This window comes from Ophidiomyces ophidiicola (assembly GCF_022830035.1).
Source record: "Ophidiomyces ophidiicola strain CBS 122913 chromosome Unknown scaffold_23, whole genome shotgun sequence".
Taxonomy (NCBI): Eukaryota; Fungi; Ascomycota; class Eurotiomycetes; order Onygenales; family Onygenaceae; genus Ophidiomyces; species Ophidiomyces ophidiicola.
The window spans coordinates 223,066-237,367 of NW_026054663.1; the positions used below are offsets into that span (position 1 = coordinate 223,066).

At 48.4% G+C, this 14,302-nt stretch overlaps 5 protein-coding genes across 5 annotated transcripts; 3 read left to right on the forward strand and 2 right to left on the reverse strand.

The window, feature by feature from the left end:
- Positions 1-36: 36 nt before the first annotated feature.
- On the forward strand, positions 37-5,021 carry LOZ57_005086 (uncharacterized protein; the record flags this gene model as incomplete). Its single annotated transcript, XM_049254119.1, has 2 exons — positions 37-2,049; positions 2,133-5,021. 2 exons carry the CDS (start codon positions 37-39, stop codon positions 5,019-5,021), a joined length of 4,902 nt encoding a protein of 1,633 aa, XP_049106966.1.
- Positions 5,022-5,895: 874 nt separating this feature from the next.
- Positions 5,896-7,539, reverse strand: LOZ57_005087 (uncharacterized protein; the record flags this gene model as incomplete). Its single annotated transcript, XM_049254120.1, has 1 exon — positions 5,896-7,539. The coding sequence occupies one exon, from the start codon at positions 7,537-7,539 to the stop codon at positions 5,896-5,898; it is 1,644 nt and encodes a 547-aa protein (XP_049106967.1).
- Positions 7,540-8,411: 872 nt separating this feature from the next.
- LOZ57_005088 (uncharacterized protein) lies at positions 8,412-9,571 on the forward strand (the record flags this gene model as incomplete). Its single annotated transcript, XM_049254121.1, has 2 exons — positions 8,412-8,923; positions 9,070-9,571. 2 exons carry the CDS (start codon positions 8,412-8,414, stop codon positions 9,569-9,571), a joined length of 1,014 nt encoding a protein of 337 aa, XP_049106968.1.
- A 471-nt stretch (positions 9,572-10,042) lies between these two features.
- BNA6 (nicotinate-nucleotide diphosphorylase (carboxylating)) lies at positions 10,043-11,320 on the forward strand (the record flags this gene model as incomplete). The annotated part of the gene is made up of 5 exons (XM_049254122.1): positions 10,043-10,198; positions 10,253-10,351; positions 10,395-10,450; positions 10,541-10,681; positions 10,732-11,320. 5 exons carry the CDS (start codon positions 10,043-10,045, stop codon positions 11,318-11,320), a joined length of 1,041 nt encoding a protein of 346 aa, XP_049106969.1.
- An 850-nt stretch (positions 11,321-12,170) lies between these two features.
- On the reverse strand, positions 12,171-14,265 carry LOZ57_005090 (uncharacterized protein; the record flags this gene model as incomplete). Its single annotated transcript, XM_049254123.1, has 4 exons — positions 12,171-12,682; positions 12,773-13,216; positions 13,309-13,325; positions 14,243-14,265. The coding sequence occupies 4 exons, from the start codon at positions 14,263-14,265 to the stop codon at positions 12,171-12,173; spliced, it is 996 nt and encodes a 331-aa protein (XP_049106970.1).
- Positions 14,266-14,302: the final 37 nt, after the last annotated feature.

Here is a 14,302-nt window from a genome sequence, read left to right on the forward strand (position 1 = left end):
TGCAGTTTCCAGCTCTGGAGAATGTGAGATGCAACGATGCAGAGCACAACCAACAACAAAGACAATGACGACAGCCCTACATTGCGACAGGAGATTAGTTTTACAGAGGACAGAGGCGATGCCGCCTCCTTTAAAATGGCCGGTTTAAGTCTCCGTTCCAAATCAATTGCGCCGTCATCACCGCCACTTCCATCACAATGCCGGCCTTCCGTCCACCTCCAGGCCACCCAAGACAACGACAGACACAATTCCCTACAGGAAGACGACTATGACTCAAGCGCCATACTACCTCCCCTACCTCCAACGATCCGTATATCCAACAACGATGACGAAACCCAAATAATGGCTGTTGATGATGGCGATGAGATCAGCATACCGAACCAGACCTTGGTGGAAGAAAGGGAAATGCATCGCAAGTTGATGGATGTGGAATCGAGCTTTCTACCCGAGCCATCTGCAATTAGACTCGGCGAGGGCAGTGCAGGCATTGACGATACATTCCTTGTTGGAGTGGAGGCGTCACCCTTGGGGCAGGATGGCTTATCGCCGGTACTCTCTCCATTTCCGCCCACAAACGCGTACGAACAGCGTGGGATCGAACACAAAACGAATCTAGAGCCATCGATCTTCGACGAGGAGGAGGACTACGCGCAAATTTCGAATGCCCAGCTGTCTATGATAGGTGATACATCCGTGGACACGACCACATTAGAAACCATTTCATCGTCCCCGACTGCTGCGGCGGCTGCCAGAACCATAATGCGCGCTCTTTCCGCGTCAACCACAACCTCCGGTGGAGCTGTGGATGACCATGCAGAGGAACATGGCGCGGTGGAGGGTGTTGCGAATTCTGGTGCGGAGGACTTAGATGTTACACCACGACGAAGTGTTTCGTCTCGACGAAGTTTACCGCCTAAATCTCTATCAAATTCGCAGCGTGGAAACGCTACGGATGGGGATATAAGTGATGCTGGACAGTCCCAAATTAGTGTAGGTACAGCACCAGAGCATAGACGGAAACGGTCCAAGTATCTCACCAGCAGGCACTTGTCACATCGCTATTCAGTGTCATCTGTGAATACTGATACGACTTCCAGTGATGCTACAATGGGCGTTGACTATGCTCTGCAATCTGGAGGAGCAGTTCCAGCCAACACCGAGATCAGGCCGCACAGAGACAGAAGGCAGCAACAAGACTTGTCTAGATCCACAAGTCTGGGTAGCATGGCGTCTGGAATTTCCGGGCTTAGCGACGATACGCCAGTTGAGCGGAGAGGGCTTAGTAGCCTCTCCGAGCCCAATCTGCATACCCTAGATGAAGAGGATGGCGTTTTACAGTCACGACCAAATTCGTCACAGACGGCTAAGAAAGACGAAGATGCCGCACCGATGACTCCAAAAGCGAAAGCAACCGATCTATCATTACCAACTGAGACTGTTATTACTCAACATGTTCAGGATATCCAAGTCCCAAGTGCATTTGCTCGCCAGTTTCGCGAGAGCAATGTCAGCCTAGGGCTGTCTCCCGACAAGCGTGGTGCGCCTACTCCTGGCTTTAGTCGAGGAAAAAACATGACACTTAAAGAGCAAAGTAGCACTATTGATAGACTATCGAAAGAGAACTTTGATCTAAAAATGCGAATTCATTTTTTAAACGAAGCGCTTAACAAGAGATCCGAGGAAGGTGTAAAAGAAATGATTTCTGAAAATGTGGAGTTAAAGTCGGATAAACTCAAATTGCAAAAAGATAATCAAGCTTTGAAGAAGAAGATCCGAGAGCTGGGGAAACAGCTTAGAGACCGTGGGGATGGGGAAAAGGATGAGAGCAAAGATGACGGTGCTTCGGGGTCCGAAGAAGAACGAGTGACGATGGAAGAGGAAGAATTGATATATCTGAGAGAGAGAATCGAGACGTATGAAGTAGAAATAGAGAAAATGAGGTCTGAGAACATTGCAAGAGAGAGCGAGAAGAGAAGACTGGCGGAAATGGTGAAATCGCTAAGCGAGGGGAGAGCTGCTGGTTCCGATGCTGGCGCTAGGGAGGAAAGGGTGAGCCCCTACTTTCATTTACTCTATTGTTTTCGGTGTTACAGGACTCGAGCATCTTATGACTGATTGCTTCAATCGTTTAGGATATGTGGAAAGATATGCTAGATGCCGAAACAGCTGCTCGTGAACAAGCAGAGGAAGAAAATCGACGCCTTCGTGACGAAATGTTATGTATGAAAGAGGCAGATGCGGCTTCGACAAGCTTTTCAAGGAACTCACGACGTCGCGGAATGTCCTCTGTCATATCACATTCCGACATTGAGAGAGATTTCGCCCGCAGCACACCTCGAGGAGCCGTATCGCACAATATAACTGTTGAATTGGAACTCCTCAAACAAGAGAATGCTGAACTACGCCGGGAGGTTAGTGCCCAAACTTCTATGCTTACTTCACGGAATCGTGAGAAGGAGCGTCTTTACCAAGAAATCGAGGACTTAAAGCTGCAGCGACGTTACGACAGTCGTTCGATTGCAGGAGACAGTATCTTTGAACGCTCCGCATCTCGGGCCCAGGATAGATCCAACTCGCGGGCGAGTGACGGAACAAGAGTGTCCCGATTAAGTGATGCGGAGCGTGAATCTTTAGAAGGAAAGAACGGAGAGCTTCGTGATCAAGTTTCTACCCTCCGACTTGAGAACCAAGGACTTCGGGCACAACTGGACGAGTACATGAATGAAATTGAAAGCATGGATCACGCATATCAAGAAGATATGAACAGGGCGGAAGCTGAGGTTCAAAATCTTCAGCTAGAACGACATCAAGCTCTCCAGCTTGCCGAAGAGAGGGAGGCTGAGCTTCAAGACTTGAAAGCAGAAGCTCAACACGAAATTGACTCTTTAGAGGATGAACTTGAACTTAAAATAGATGACGGTCAGCGAATGGAAGCCGAATTGCGTACCCAGCAGGAAAATCTCATAGCACTACAAGCAGAGATGCGATCCGCAAACGAAGGAATTCTCAGGTTAGAAGAAGATGCGCAAAATAATTTACAAAAGTATAAAGCGGTTCACCAAGAACTACAAGATGCGAACCGCGAGCTTGAGTCCCTGGAAAAAAATTTATTTGAATCAAATGGAAAAGTTCAACGACTTACAGTGCAGCTTGAGTCAAGCCAGAATGAGATAGCATTCCTCCGCGAAGAGCAGGACGGGGACAAGATCAAGATTGGTGACCTAGAATCCGAACTAAAGACGACCCTGGTAAATCTACAAAGCGAGAAGGAGCAGACCAGGGAGCTGGACCAGCGACTTGCGGAAGAACGACACCAACGTGAAGTCGTCGGCAGTAAAGAGAAACAAGAAGTGCAAAGGATCATGAATGATTTGAATCGCGAGAATACAGGCGTCAAGGATGACATTCGGAAGCTGAAAAAAGCCCTTTCGGCACGGGAAATTGAAGCAAATACGTGGAAAGAAAGGCTGTTTGAACTTGAGAGCAGTCTTCGGGAAGCTTTGGGTGATTTGAATGGAACCCGGTCAAGTTTGTTGATGTCAATCACGAAATTACAAAAGGAGCTAGAATCGACTACGCTTGAACTGCAGAGTACCCGCGACAAGCTTGACGAGAAGGAGGCTCTTCTTCGGAATCGCGACGCTCTTTTGGAAAGTCACGGTCTCGAAACTCGTAAGCTGGCAGAGCTATTGGAACGGGAACGCCATGCACATCGCGCTGATAAGCATTCTTTCGAACAAGCCCTCAAATCCCACCAACAAGCGTCACGGACAATTGCCCATAGCAACACCCGAATTTCTGACTTGGAAAATGCTCGTGGCCAGGATCGTAAGCGATTCAATACCCTTGAACAGCAATATAAAGATCAGCTGAGCGAGAGGAATTCCATGTTCCTTGCCCTCTGGAAGCGTCTCTCTGCCATGTGTGGGCCAGATTGGGCCCATTCCAATAGCTTGATTAATGGTAACCTTCCAAGCCAGGAGGTTATTGGCAACATGTTATTTTGGCCCGGCTTCAGTAAGAATTTGCTGCTTGCAGTCAAAACACTGGAGCATCTGACTCACGGTTTCAAAAGCCGGGTCAAGGATGTTGAGCGCGACTTAACCAAAGCCTACCAGAACCTAGAGCACACGTTAGGCATACGATTAAAAAAACTTGATCGGTTAGAGGAGCTAGCTAATCAAATACGAACTCAAAAGAGGCCGCTATCAATAAATTCCACCAATGCAGAAATGTCTAAGCTGCGTGGTGAGAACAGGCTCCTAAAGGCCGAGCTCAATCTCCTACAATCTCACTCACGATCTCGAGGGTCGGCCACCACAGCAGCAGCTGCAGCCGCCGCTGCGAACCCTCATCCACGATCTACCCGAAGCGGCAGTACTGTGTTTCGTGGTACCGGGATTCCACAACCAACGCACCATTCGCCGTCAACGGCACTCTCTAACAGTGCTGCAGGCCCGGTCGCAGGGGCCACACCCATGCAGCCGCAACGTACATCATCTGGTAGCGACCGGTCAGAAGAAAAGTGGATTCAGCGCCTTCGGGAACTAGAGAGGCGATTGAAAGCTGAGCGTGAAGCTAGATTACTGGATCGTTCTGGGGCCAGAAAGCGACTAGAAGAGCGCAGCGCAGAGAACGAAGAGCTGAAAGCTGCCTTGGAACGGGAGAGAATGACTAAAGCGCCCACAAAACCCTCTGACCCTGCCGCGGTTGACGGTGTGGAAGAGCGAACCCGTGGTTCAAAGGAGGCAACCTCTGCCCGAAACAAACCTGGCAGTAGGAGAATCCAGTCACAGAGCCCAGGCCATGAACCAGGCCTTGATTTTGATAGTAACGGGAGACATGGCGAAACGGTCCTCGGGGACCGAGACTATGACACGTCACAACGCCAGCATCAACATCACCCTCGCCAGCGAAGAGAAGACACATCTGATGCATATGATGCAGAAGAAGATGAAGATGATGCAACAGGGACTGGAACGTCTGATGGCGGTGGTCTCTGCGTCGAAGTTGAAGTTTAAGAGGTGGGCGTTATCATTTTTTTCTCTTCTGCTTTTTACGCTCATTGGTGCAGGGTGGTTATCCTAGATGGTAGATACGGGGTTTCTCGATGACATTTTTCTTCGTCGTTGTTTTCTATATAATATTATGTACATACATACATATATGCCATAATGTCGCCTTCATTATTGAATGACCATGTATGGCTCACAGTAGACCTGGGACGGCATCGAGCTTGTTGCCGCGCACCGCAGGCGCTGCTCCACGCTGATTGGCCCAGGCAACCGCGTTAAGCACACTCCCTAAAACTACGTACCTTGCCAACCTTCCAATGGCTTTAAAACGGGGCGAGAAAACATCTGGAATATTCCACAGCGCTACCATCCTTGAACCATTAGTACATAGGTGTGGCGCCAGGGAAATTACATGACATGACTGTGTCTCTTCTCTTTTCAGTGTCTTCGTCGCTCAAAGCCGCGTCTTACTACTTATAATGGAAGCTATATGTATTTTGGTGGGCAAGTTCTTGTCTATATAAAGTTGGAGTGGGTGGCGTAGTTATATAACTAACCAAGGTCAAGGAATCCAGAGCACATATGCCCAGGGCGATATGTTGGGAGCCTTTGCATCTTTAAAGCTAGAGAATTCATGATGCATGTCTCATTTGAACTAGCTATGGAGTAGACCTCGATCCCAGAACTGAATTTTGACTAGCGATATACATAACTAGAGGACTTGATACGCCTATTTTTTTCAACGCCATCCTATCTATTTCGACATAAAGCTGCAAAGCACCCAATAGAAAAAAAAACGAAAAAAAGCGGTCTATTTGTAGCAAGCCCCCGCTCCAAATATGATTTCTAGGAACAATAAAGAAGGGGTAGAAGGTGATTCTTATTTTTTGGTGTTGTTTTCCACCTTTTTCCTGGAGCCTAGTTTCTTTTGTACCCATTCGGACGCGCCCTCAACTGCAGCTCTGGGCGACTCACGATGAGGGAATAGATAGTTCTGGATCTCCGCAGGGGTGAATCGGTCAGGAGGAATCTGTTTCGCGAACTTGACTGAAAGAGACCGAAGTTCACCATCAGCGTCATCATCGCCATCCTTTCCTCCCTTCCCTTCCTCTTCTTCCACCTCTACTTCTTCTTCCTCCTCTTCTTCACAATGTGAGTAATACGACCAAAACAGCTCCTCAATGACGGGCTGGCTGGCATAGCTGAAGCAGATATCCATATCCACGCGCCCGGGCCGGAGTAGGGCAGCATCAAGGTGCGCTTTATGATTGGTAGTCATAATTAAAATACGGCCTTCTTGGGCGCCTACACCATCAAGGATATTTAGGAGGGCAGAGAGGGATATCGCACTGCGCTTCCGGCGTCTCCTTCCCTTGCGGGGTGGTGCCCCTTGGCCGTCCAAATCATCATCATCATCATCATCACTCAAGTTGGCGTGTTCCCCACGCTCCTGTACGCCTGCGGTATCTATATCTTCAAAAAGAAGTAGGCAACGTTTAGGAAGGGCACTCATGAGAGTATTCAGTGTATTCTCGTCAAGGCCCGGGGAGCTGAAACTAAGGGTATAGATATCCAGGCGTAGCAAACTGGCGATAGCAAAACACATGCTCGATTTTCCCGTCCCTGGCGGCCCGTGAAAGAGATAGCCTCGTCGGTATGGAAAGCAATGGGAGCGATACCAAGACCGCGTCTTGGGGCTAAGGAACTGCTTGATGTCACTCACAATAGCGCCTTTCTTCTCTTCTTCTAGAATCACGGTGGAAAGAGATCTTGGGGAGGCTGTTGCACTGGGATGCCAACCCATCTCGTCCATGTTCTTCTGTCCGCGATGAACAACAATACGGTTACATTCACGTCGCACAGCGGCTTCTTGGACGTCCCACAAGAGCTCCTGGAGAATGCTGCGATTCCAAGGTGCAGCATAGAGGAGTATGTTTTCCGCGTTAGCTAGCTCATATGCATGTGAGTTATGTCTTGCATCCCGTCGAAGAGCGATCCAACATCCCTTATACGTGAAATAGTGGAAGGTGTTCTGGGTGGGTGTATAGTGGATGGGCTTCATCTTGTTTAGGTAGCTTAGCTGCTGCCAAAATCTCTTCTGCTCAATGCTAAAATCCAGCTGTGTTTTTGTGAGGTCGCTATCTTCCATAGTCTTGGATTCATCGTCATCTGGCTGATACAAAGTAACATAGTGCGTTTTGGTGCCGGCAATGGCGTGCTGCGCCTGGCTCAGCAATCCATGGTCAGACACCCAGTGCACAAGCTGTCTGTACAACGGATCATGGAAATATATCTCCATTGATGTGGCAAAGAATAAGAGAGAGCGGTGGGCTTCGTCGAGTAGGCGAGGCGCCACAAACAACGCGAATGAAAACGAGATTGAGAAGCCAAGAATGTAAATTGAATAGGCAGACAGGTCGATGTCAAGATAGAGATGGACCATGCGAGAAAAGAGCGAGTAGCCAGGGACGAGCATCTCCAGCAGGTCTGAAGGGACTACGCCCGAGACATTGGCCGAAGCCATGATGGCGGCGTGGGTTTGGTGCTCCGGGGAGAAGAGAAGGACAGATCAGAACATAAGCAGGGCGACGAGGGTCAGCAAGGGAGAATAGTTACCACCGCGCACCTTATATAGCTCAGCCAGCAGACGGATCTCCCCGGCGGAGGCCAAAAACGGACGAGTCGCAGGCGGCCATGACGCGGCTCCACCGTCGCGCCGGGCCAGCAAGCAGCATCGCCACCGTGACAGAGCACCCCGGGGGTTAGTTAGTTAAGATCCTGCCGCAGAGAGGCTGGACGTCCAGCTGCAAAGCGCACGCCCGAAGAGGTTTCCGCCATCGCGACGGCTGGCATCCCATGTGAAGGCATCGCAGCCCCGAATCCACCCAGCTAACTAAACCAACTACCTAGCCGCAGGGCTGACGCGTAACTAACAAGGGAACTGCACAGCGACACCACGGCTATCGCCCCAATAATATTCCGTACAGACTGCTCTGTACTCCGTACTCCATACCCTGTGTGCTCCCGGCTGAGCGTCGCAGAGGCCAGTAGCACAGGATTCAGCAGCATCCCTGGCGCCGAGTCCACCGCATAGTTAGTTAAATACGTGTTTCGAGCCGACAAGGCTTTCGGCGAGCGTCAGCACCTGCCGGGACGCGTTCGCTATAATGACGGCAGGCCAAGGAACCAATAACCATTCGGAGCTCGACTCAAGTGACGAACGTCGGCTAACTAAACTAACTGACCAGTTCAACGAACTAATGTGGCGTTGCTGGTGGCGGTCCTTGAACTTGGCTAGGTTCGAGTTAACCATAACTAGAACAACTGACAACCCAGCCAACCTGCTCTGGCCAACTACGTCCAAAAGCACTCCCTGTCTACATCCAACTAAACGCCATGGCTTCGTCTGAGGAGTTGGCTGCCTTCACATTTCTCCCTCTGGGCGGCATTCTCCAGGAATTCCGCGTCGAGGGCCGGAACATCGTGTTGGGATTCCCCAACGAGAAGCTGTATCATAAATACAATGCGCCTTATTTTGGAGCCACAATTGGTCGCACCACGAACAGACTAAAGGATGCAACCATTGGAAACCTCAACGGCCAGTCGTACCGAATAACCTCGCATGGCGGGCCTCACTCTCTCCACGGGGGCCGCCACGGCTGGAACTCTAGGATCTTCAGTGGTCCAAAACCCGTTAATAAGAATGGTAGAGAGGGCCTTGAATTTCGGTATTTGAGTAAGGATGGTGAAGAGGGTTACCCCGGGACTGTCGAGTTGAGGGTTTGGTACAGTGCAGCCGAGGAAGCTGAGCATGGTGGGTCGCAAAAGACGGTACTGGAAATGGAGTATGAAGTCGAACTAGTGGGAGACGAATGCGATGAGACTGCCATTGGCGTCACAAACCACAGGTAAAGTTGGGTCTGGTTAACTATTCCGATACTTCATGTTTACTCTTGTTCTTATTTATTTTTTTTATCTATTTTCTGTTTATGTATTATTGATTTTTGGATCGGGGATTTGGAGGGTGTACATCAGGCTAATTCATTACAACCAGCTACTTCAATTTAGGAAATTATCCAACCATTGAAGGCACTGAAGGCCAGCTTGAGACAGATAAATACCTTGTCATTGACTCAGAAGGCATTCCCACGGGTGAGATTGCGCATTACTCGTCAACAGACGTCGTAAGGCCCTTTTTCATGAACCAGACCTATCCGGATATCGATGACTGCTTCGTCATGGACACGGACCCGTCGTCCGTCCCCTTGGACACTCGCCCACGACCTCTGAAGCTACTGGCGTCATTTAAACATCTAGCAACATCATTTCACCTGCAAGTCTATAGCACCGAGCCCGCTTTCCAATTTTATACTGGCAAGTACATAGATGTTCCCGCCGTGGATGGCTCTCCTGCATACGGCCCTAGGGCAGGGTTTTGCGTAGAGCCGAGCCGATATGTAAATGCGCCGAATGTGCCGGCTTGGCGGAATATGTGTCTGCTGAAGAAGGGCGAAGTATGGGGCGCACGATCTGTGTACAAAGCATGGAAGTCATAATGGAACTTGACGGAGCTGCGTTTCTTTCAGCGCACCCCACTCTTTTTCCTTTTGGCCTTCACAAATTTGACTTGAAGTTGGTAATTTATGAGTGATGTAGCCATTGATAGTTATGTAATTTCACAGCACTATTTCCAAAACATGGGAATCTATATAACTATATTGTATTCAGCCGTGAATATTACCATGTGTGGTCAGCCGTAGCATCACCACCCTCCACTGCCCCGATATGACGTCACCGGGTTTGGAAGCCATTTGAGTTTTGCTATAAAGATGACTCTTTGCAGAGCACAAACCTTGCGTTGTGTTTCGGCGAAAAACGATGTACGAGCCCCGCTCCTAGAATCACGCCGTGTCTTTGCACTTCAAACACACCTGGCCCTCGTGAGGTGATTGGTAGTCAACTGTCAAGTTCGACCATCCCCACTTCAATACCGGAATCACATCCATCTGTACTCTACGACCATAACTATGGCTGCACAGTACGGCGAGCTTAGCAACCTTCTCCCTCTGACATATAAGCGCATGATTGCTGCCTGGTTGGAAGAAGATTGCCCAAGCTTGGATTATGGGGGTTTCGTTGTGAGCGAGGTAGAGGGTGAGGCAAAGCTGCTGGGGAAGAGCAAGGTATGTGCCTCATAATATTGCGCTGCCATGGTATTATTGTGCCTTTGTGTACAGGCTATACAATGGCCATATCTCGGTCTTCCTGGTACGGCTACATTGTTCCTCAATAACAACCCGGGCTCTAATGCCTCGCATTTGTGTGCTTTATTTCGCGTATGGCTGGTTTCCAAATAAGCTGATCATCGTATGTACTTAGGGCATCGTAGCCGGGGTTCCTTTCTTTAATGAAGTCTTTGCACAACTAGATTGCACGTATGTCTTTTCCGCTTATGCCTCCCTAGGAATTAGGCTTCGGCCCTTCTACTACACAATCGCCCAATACTAACCCGGCTTTTTGAAAAGAGTCGAATGGAAGATCAAAGAAGGCGATGAAATTCAGCCTATCACCATTTGTGCCATCGTTCGCGGTCCCATGAGAAAACTTCTTCTCGGTGAACGCGTAGCGCTGAACATCCTCGCACGATGCTCTGGGATTGCCACCAAGTACGACTCTTACCTATGTTGCATGTTCACCCCTTAATGGCTTGATTCAGGACATCTTCACTTCTCACTATCCTCCGTTCCCATGGATGGAATGGTATCTTAGCAGGTACTCGTAAAACGACTCCAGGCTTTAGACTGGTTGAGAAATACGCTATTCTTGTCGGTGGTGCTGACCCCCACCGTCACGACTTGAGTTCCATGACAATGCTCAAGGACAACCATGTCTGGGCCTGCTATAACAAGGATAAAGTATCTCATACGAGTGGCGAGAACATAACTATTGCCGATGCTATTCCCTCCGCTGTCCATGCTGCCCGGGCTGCAGGCGGTTTTGCTGTTAAAATTGAAGTCGAATGTCGCAACCTTGAGGAAGCAAACGCCGCCGTTGGCGCTGGTGCGGATATTGTGATGCTGGACAATTTCTCACCGGACGGTGTGCGTGACGCCGCTCTTCAATTAAAGGATGAATGGGACGCGAAAGGCAAGCCGAGAGGAAGCTTCTTGGTAGAAGTTAGTGGAGGATTGAGAGAGGACAACGTTGCTGACTTTGCATGTGAAGATGTGGACATTCTGTCAACGAGTAGCATCCATCAGGGCGTTGGTATTGTCGATTTTTCGTTGAAAGTATCAGTAAAATAAAAATACTTTGATTCCTCTGTTCTTGTACATATATACTGCCCAACCATGTAGTTAGCTATTTTGTACATATCATGGCCCCCAGCAAGTAAATTAAACAGGGCTGTAACATACTGTACTAGCTACTCCGTGCGTCACAGATCAACATAGACGCAACTTATGAGCCCAAGCTTTGTTCTTCAACCCCACCTGTAGACAGGAAATTTGCTTTTGAGAGTCCCGGTAGGGTTCTAGGTTGAGAAACATGGCTTTTGCCGCAGTAAAACATATGTATTAAATACTCTATGCCAGTAATAAATCTTCAAATACTTTAGATTTATTTATTATTTTGCTTACGGTCATAGACGTCGTTCACTGCTTATATCTGTGAGAATCATCACCTACGGAATTCGTACGTACATTATATAAACGTATATAGCGGAAGAGATCGCTGAGCTGAGATCAATCTCAAATGAAGGTCTCCTTCTAAACACAAGAGAAAATTTATAAACGATTTTTCAAGCAATTGAAACCTGAAACGATTAGAGAACATTCTATACTAAGCTATGCAATACAAGGTTGAGGCTTGTACAGGAGCACAAGACCTCCCGAAGGAACTCATTCTTTCAAAATCAAGGGTATTATTAATACATGTTAACTGATTGCAAAAGGGGGTATATCAAAGCACAAAGGAAACAGGTAAAGTAATACAGCTGTAGAAAACGATTAAAAATGTGATAAGTCCCAAATTCCAAAATATGAGAGCAAAGTCAATCCTTTGCTATTAAATACCATAAAGAAAACATGCTGTACCGAGAAGGCTTCCTCAGAATATTAAAAACAGAAATAAACATTAGGCATTAGTATATGGCGATTAAGGGCGAGCGCAATCCAGGCGTTTCCACCATGGTTTTTTAGGAAAGTTTGTATCGATATCTCTTTCCGGGCGGGTGTTATCGATGTCAGAAGCAGGCGGCCAATTTTGTTGGGTCGTAATGACTACTTCATTTATTTGATTTAGGGCACTTGAGTCTTTTTGCTGATTGGATCTTGAAGTCTTCGTTGACTCTGCCACCGATTGATTCCGTTGTGTTGGAGTAGTAGACGTTTGACTATCGCCCTCCTTTCGAATTTTCAATATTCTCTTTGAAAAAGCCCTTCGTAGACCTAACCAATCTGAGCCATGTTGTTTCTTTGTATAAATCTCGTCACCCAAAGCTTGCTCATGAGCTGTCAGAGGAGGTGTGTGAGAGTGCGCAATGAGTTGGGAGGTCGTGCGCTCTATTGGTGGTGGGCGCGAGGTCAAAGGCTGCGAGGGTTGCTGACTGGGTGGAAACTGTTGCAAATGGTGGATACGTCGTGCCTCAACAACACGTCGAACGATTACTAGCGACAGTTAAGTATACACTTGTACCAAATGATGACAACGAAAAAACCAGCCGAAAAAAAAAAAAAGATGGGTCAGCGGAGACTTACATGCAAATGTCTCTTCGATATTAACCATTTCTCGAGCGCTTGTTTCCATAAACCCACATCCGCGTTTTCGAGCCCATTCTAAACCCTGTCTAGCACTCACAACTCTGGCATCTTTGAGGTCGCACTTATTCCCAGCAACAATCGTCACTGGCGGGGCCATTCCAACAGCAATTTGGTCCTTGCCAGTATTTTTCTTTGATAGCTGCTTTATCAACCGCTCATTGCTCTCAATTCTGTTTTCGGCTTCCACATCGATCATATCCATAAAGTAATCCAGGGCGTCCAAGGTGGAGGAATTCGTGATATCGTAAACAATAAGGAAAGCATCCGATTTAAGGTTAGATGTTGCCCATAGACCACGATATTCTTCTTGACCAGCGGTATCGGTTAGGGAGAGGAAGTAGGGACGGCCGTCAACGGTCCGGGTGACAGAATATGAGTCTTCTATATTTCATCATGCATAATGCTATTTATCAGGACTGGTATTTGGGGATTATGTAGTGATATCAAGTGTGCAGGGAAAATCCAGGACATACCGATAGTTGGATCATATCTAGGCACGTGTAGTAAAATGTTAGTCTTCCCAGAAGCATCAAAACGAACCGGGGCAAAATCAACTAACTCATGCGTCCATTGGCTACGTACGAGCCGCAGCGTAATCGACGACTTCCCTTTAGTTCACCAGTTAGCACAAAAGAATCGATTTGGCAAATCTCCGAAGTATGCCTTATGGGGGCTTTGGGGGCAGGGCAGCGTATGCAGATGCAGGGATGCAGTAATGAGGGTCTCAGAGTCAATCACAGCAAAAAAAAAAAAAAAATGAGGACAAGACATCAATACCAAATGATAAAAAGGCGCAACATACCACATCCTCCGTCACCACATATTGTAATGGAGACCGTTTCGGCCATGGATTTGCGAAGGGAATCGCGGGGTCCAAACCAGCAAGAACATGTGGGAACAAACTGCGGCCCGTGTTGCTTCGAAGAGAGAAGCCCACAGGCGGGACCTAAAAGAGTGCGGTACTAAAGACATCAGCGAGACTAACCATCATCCCTTGCGATCCAATACGTACAGAGCTCTAGGGCGGGCGCGTTTCGCGGCCAAACGAAGGAGAATGCCGGCCAGGGCGGGAGTATGGAGCGAGCGGGCAGAGGAGACGACCTCAAGGATAAAAGAAAAAGAGAGCAGTGGCGCGTCACAGCACCAGGAGGAGCCAAAAAGAATGATTCTCCTGCGGTTTCAGCGCAGAACTTTTCGTTGAGCCCCTTCTTCGATCCATGGACGCGCCGCTGCGGGCGGCTGTCTATGCCCGTTGCGGCCAAGCGCTGCCCCAGGTCCATGGATCGACAACCAGCCTTATTTGTTGAATCGCCGCGGCAACGTCAGGCCGAGATACGTGACAACGGCACGGAGGGATCTACTGAGTAACTACACGAGCTATACGGAGCACGGGAAGCCCTGCTTCACAGGGTGTCATTCTTCTCGTTCATTTATTCTCAACGTTTCAAGATACCCTATCCCGCTCCG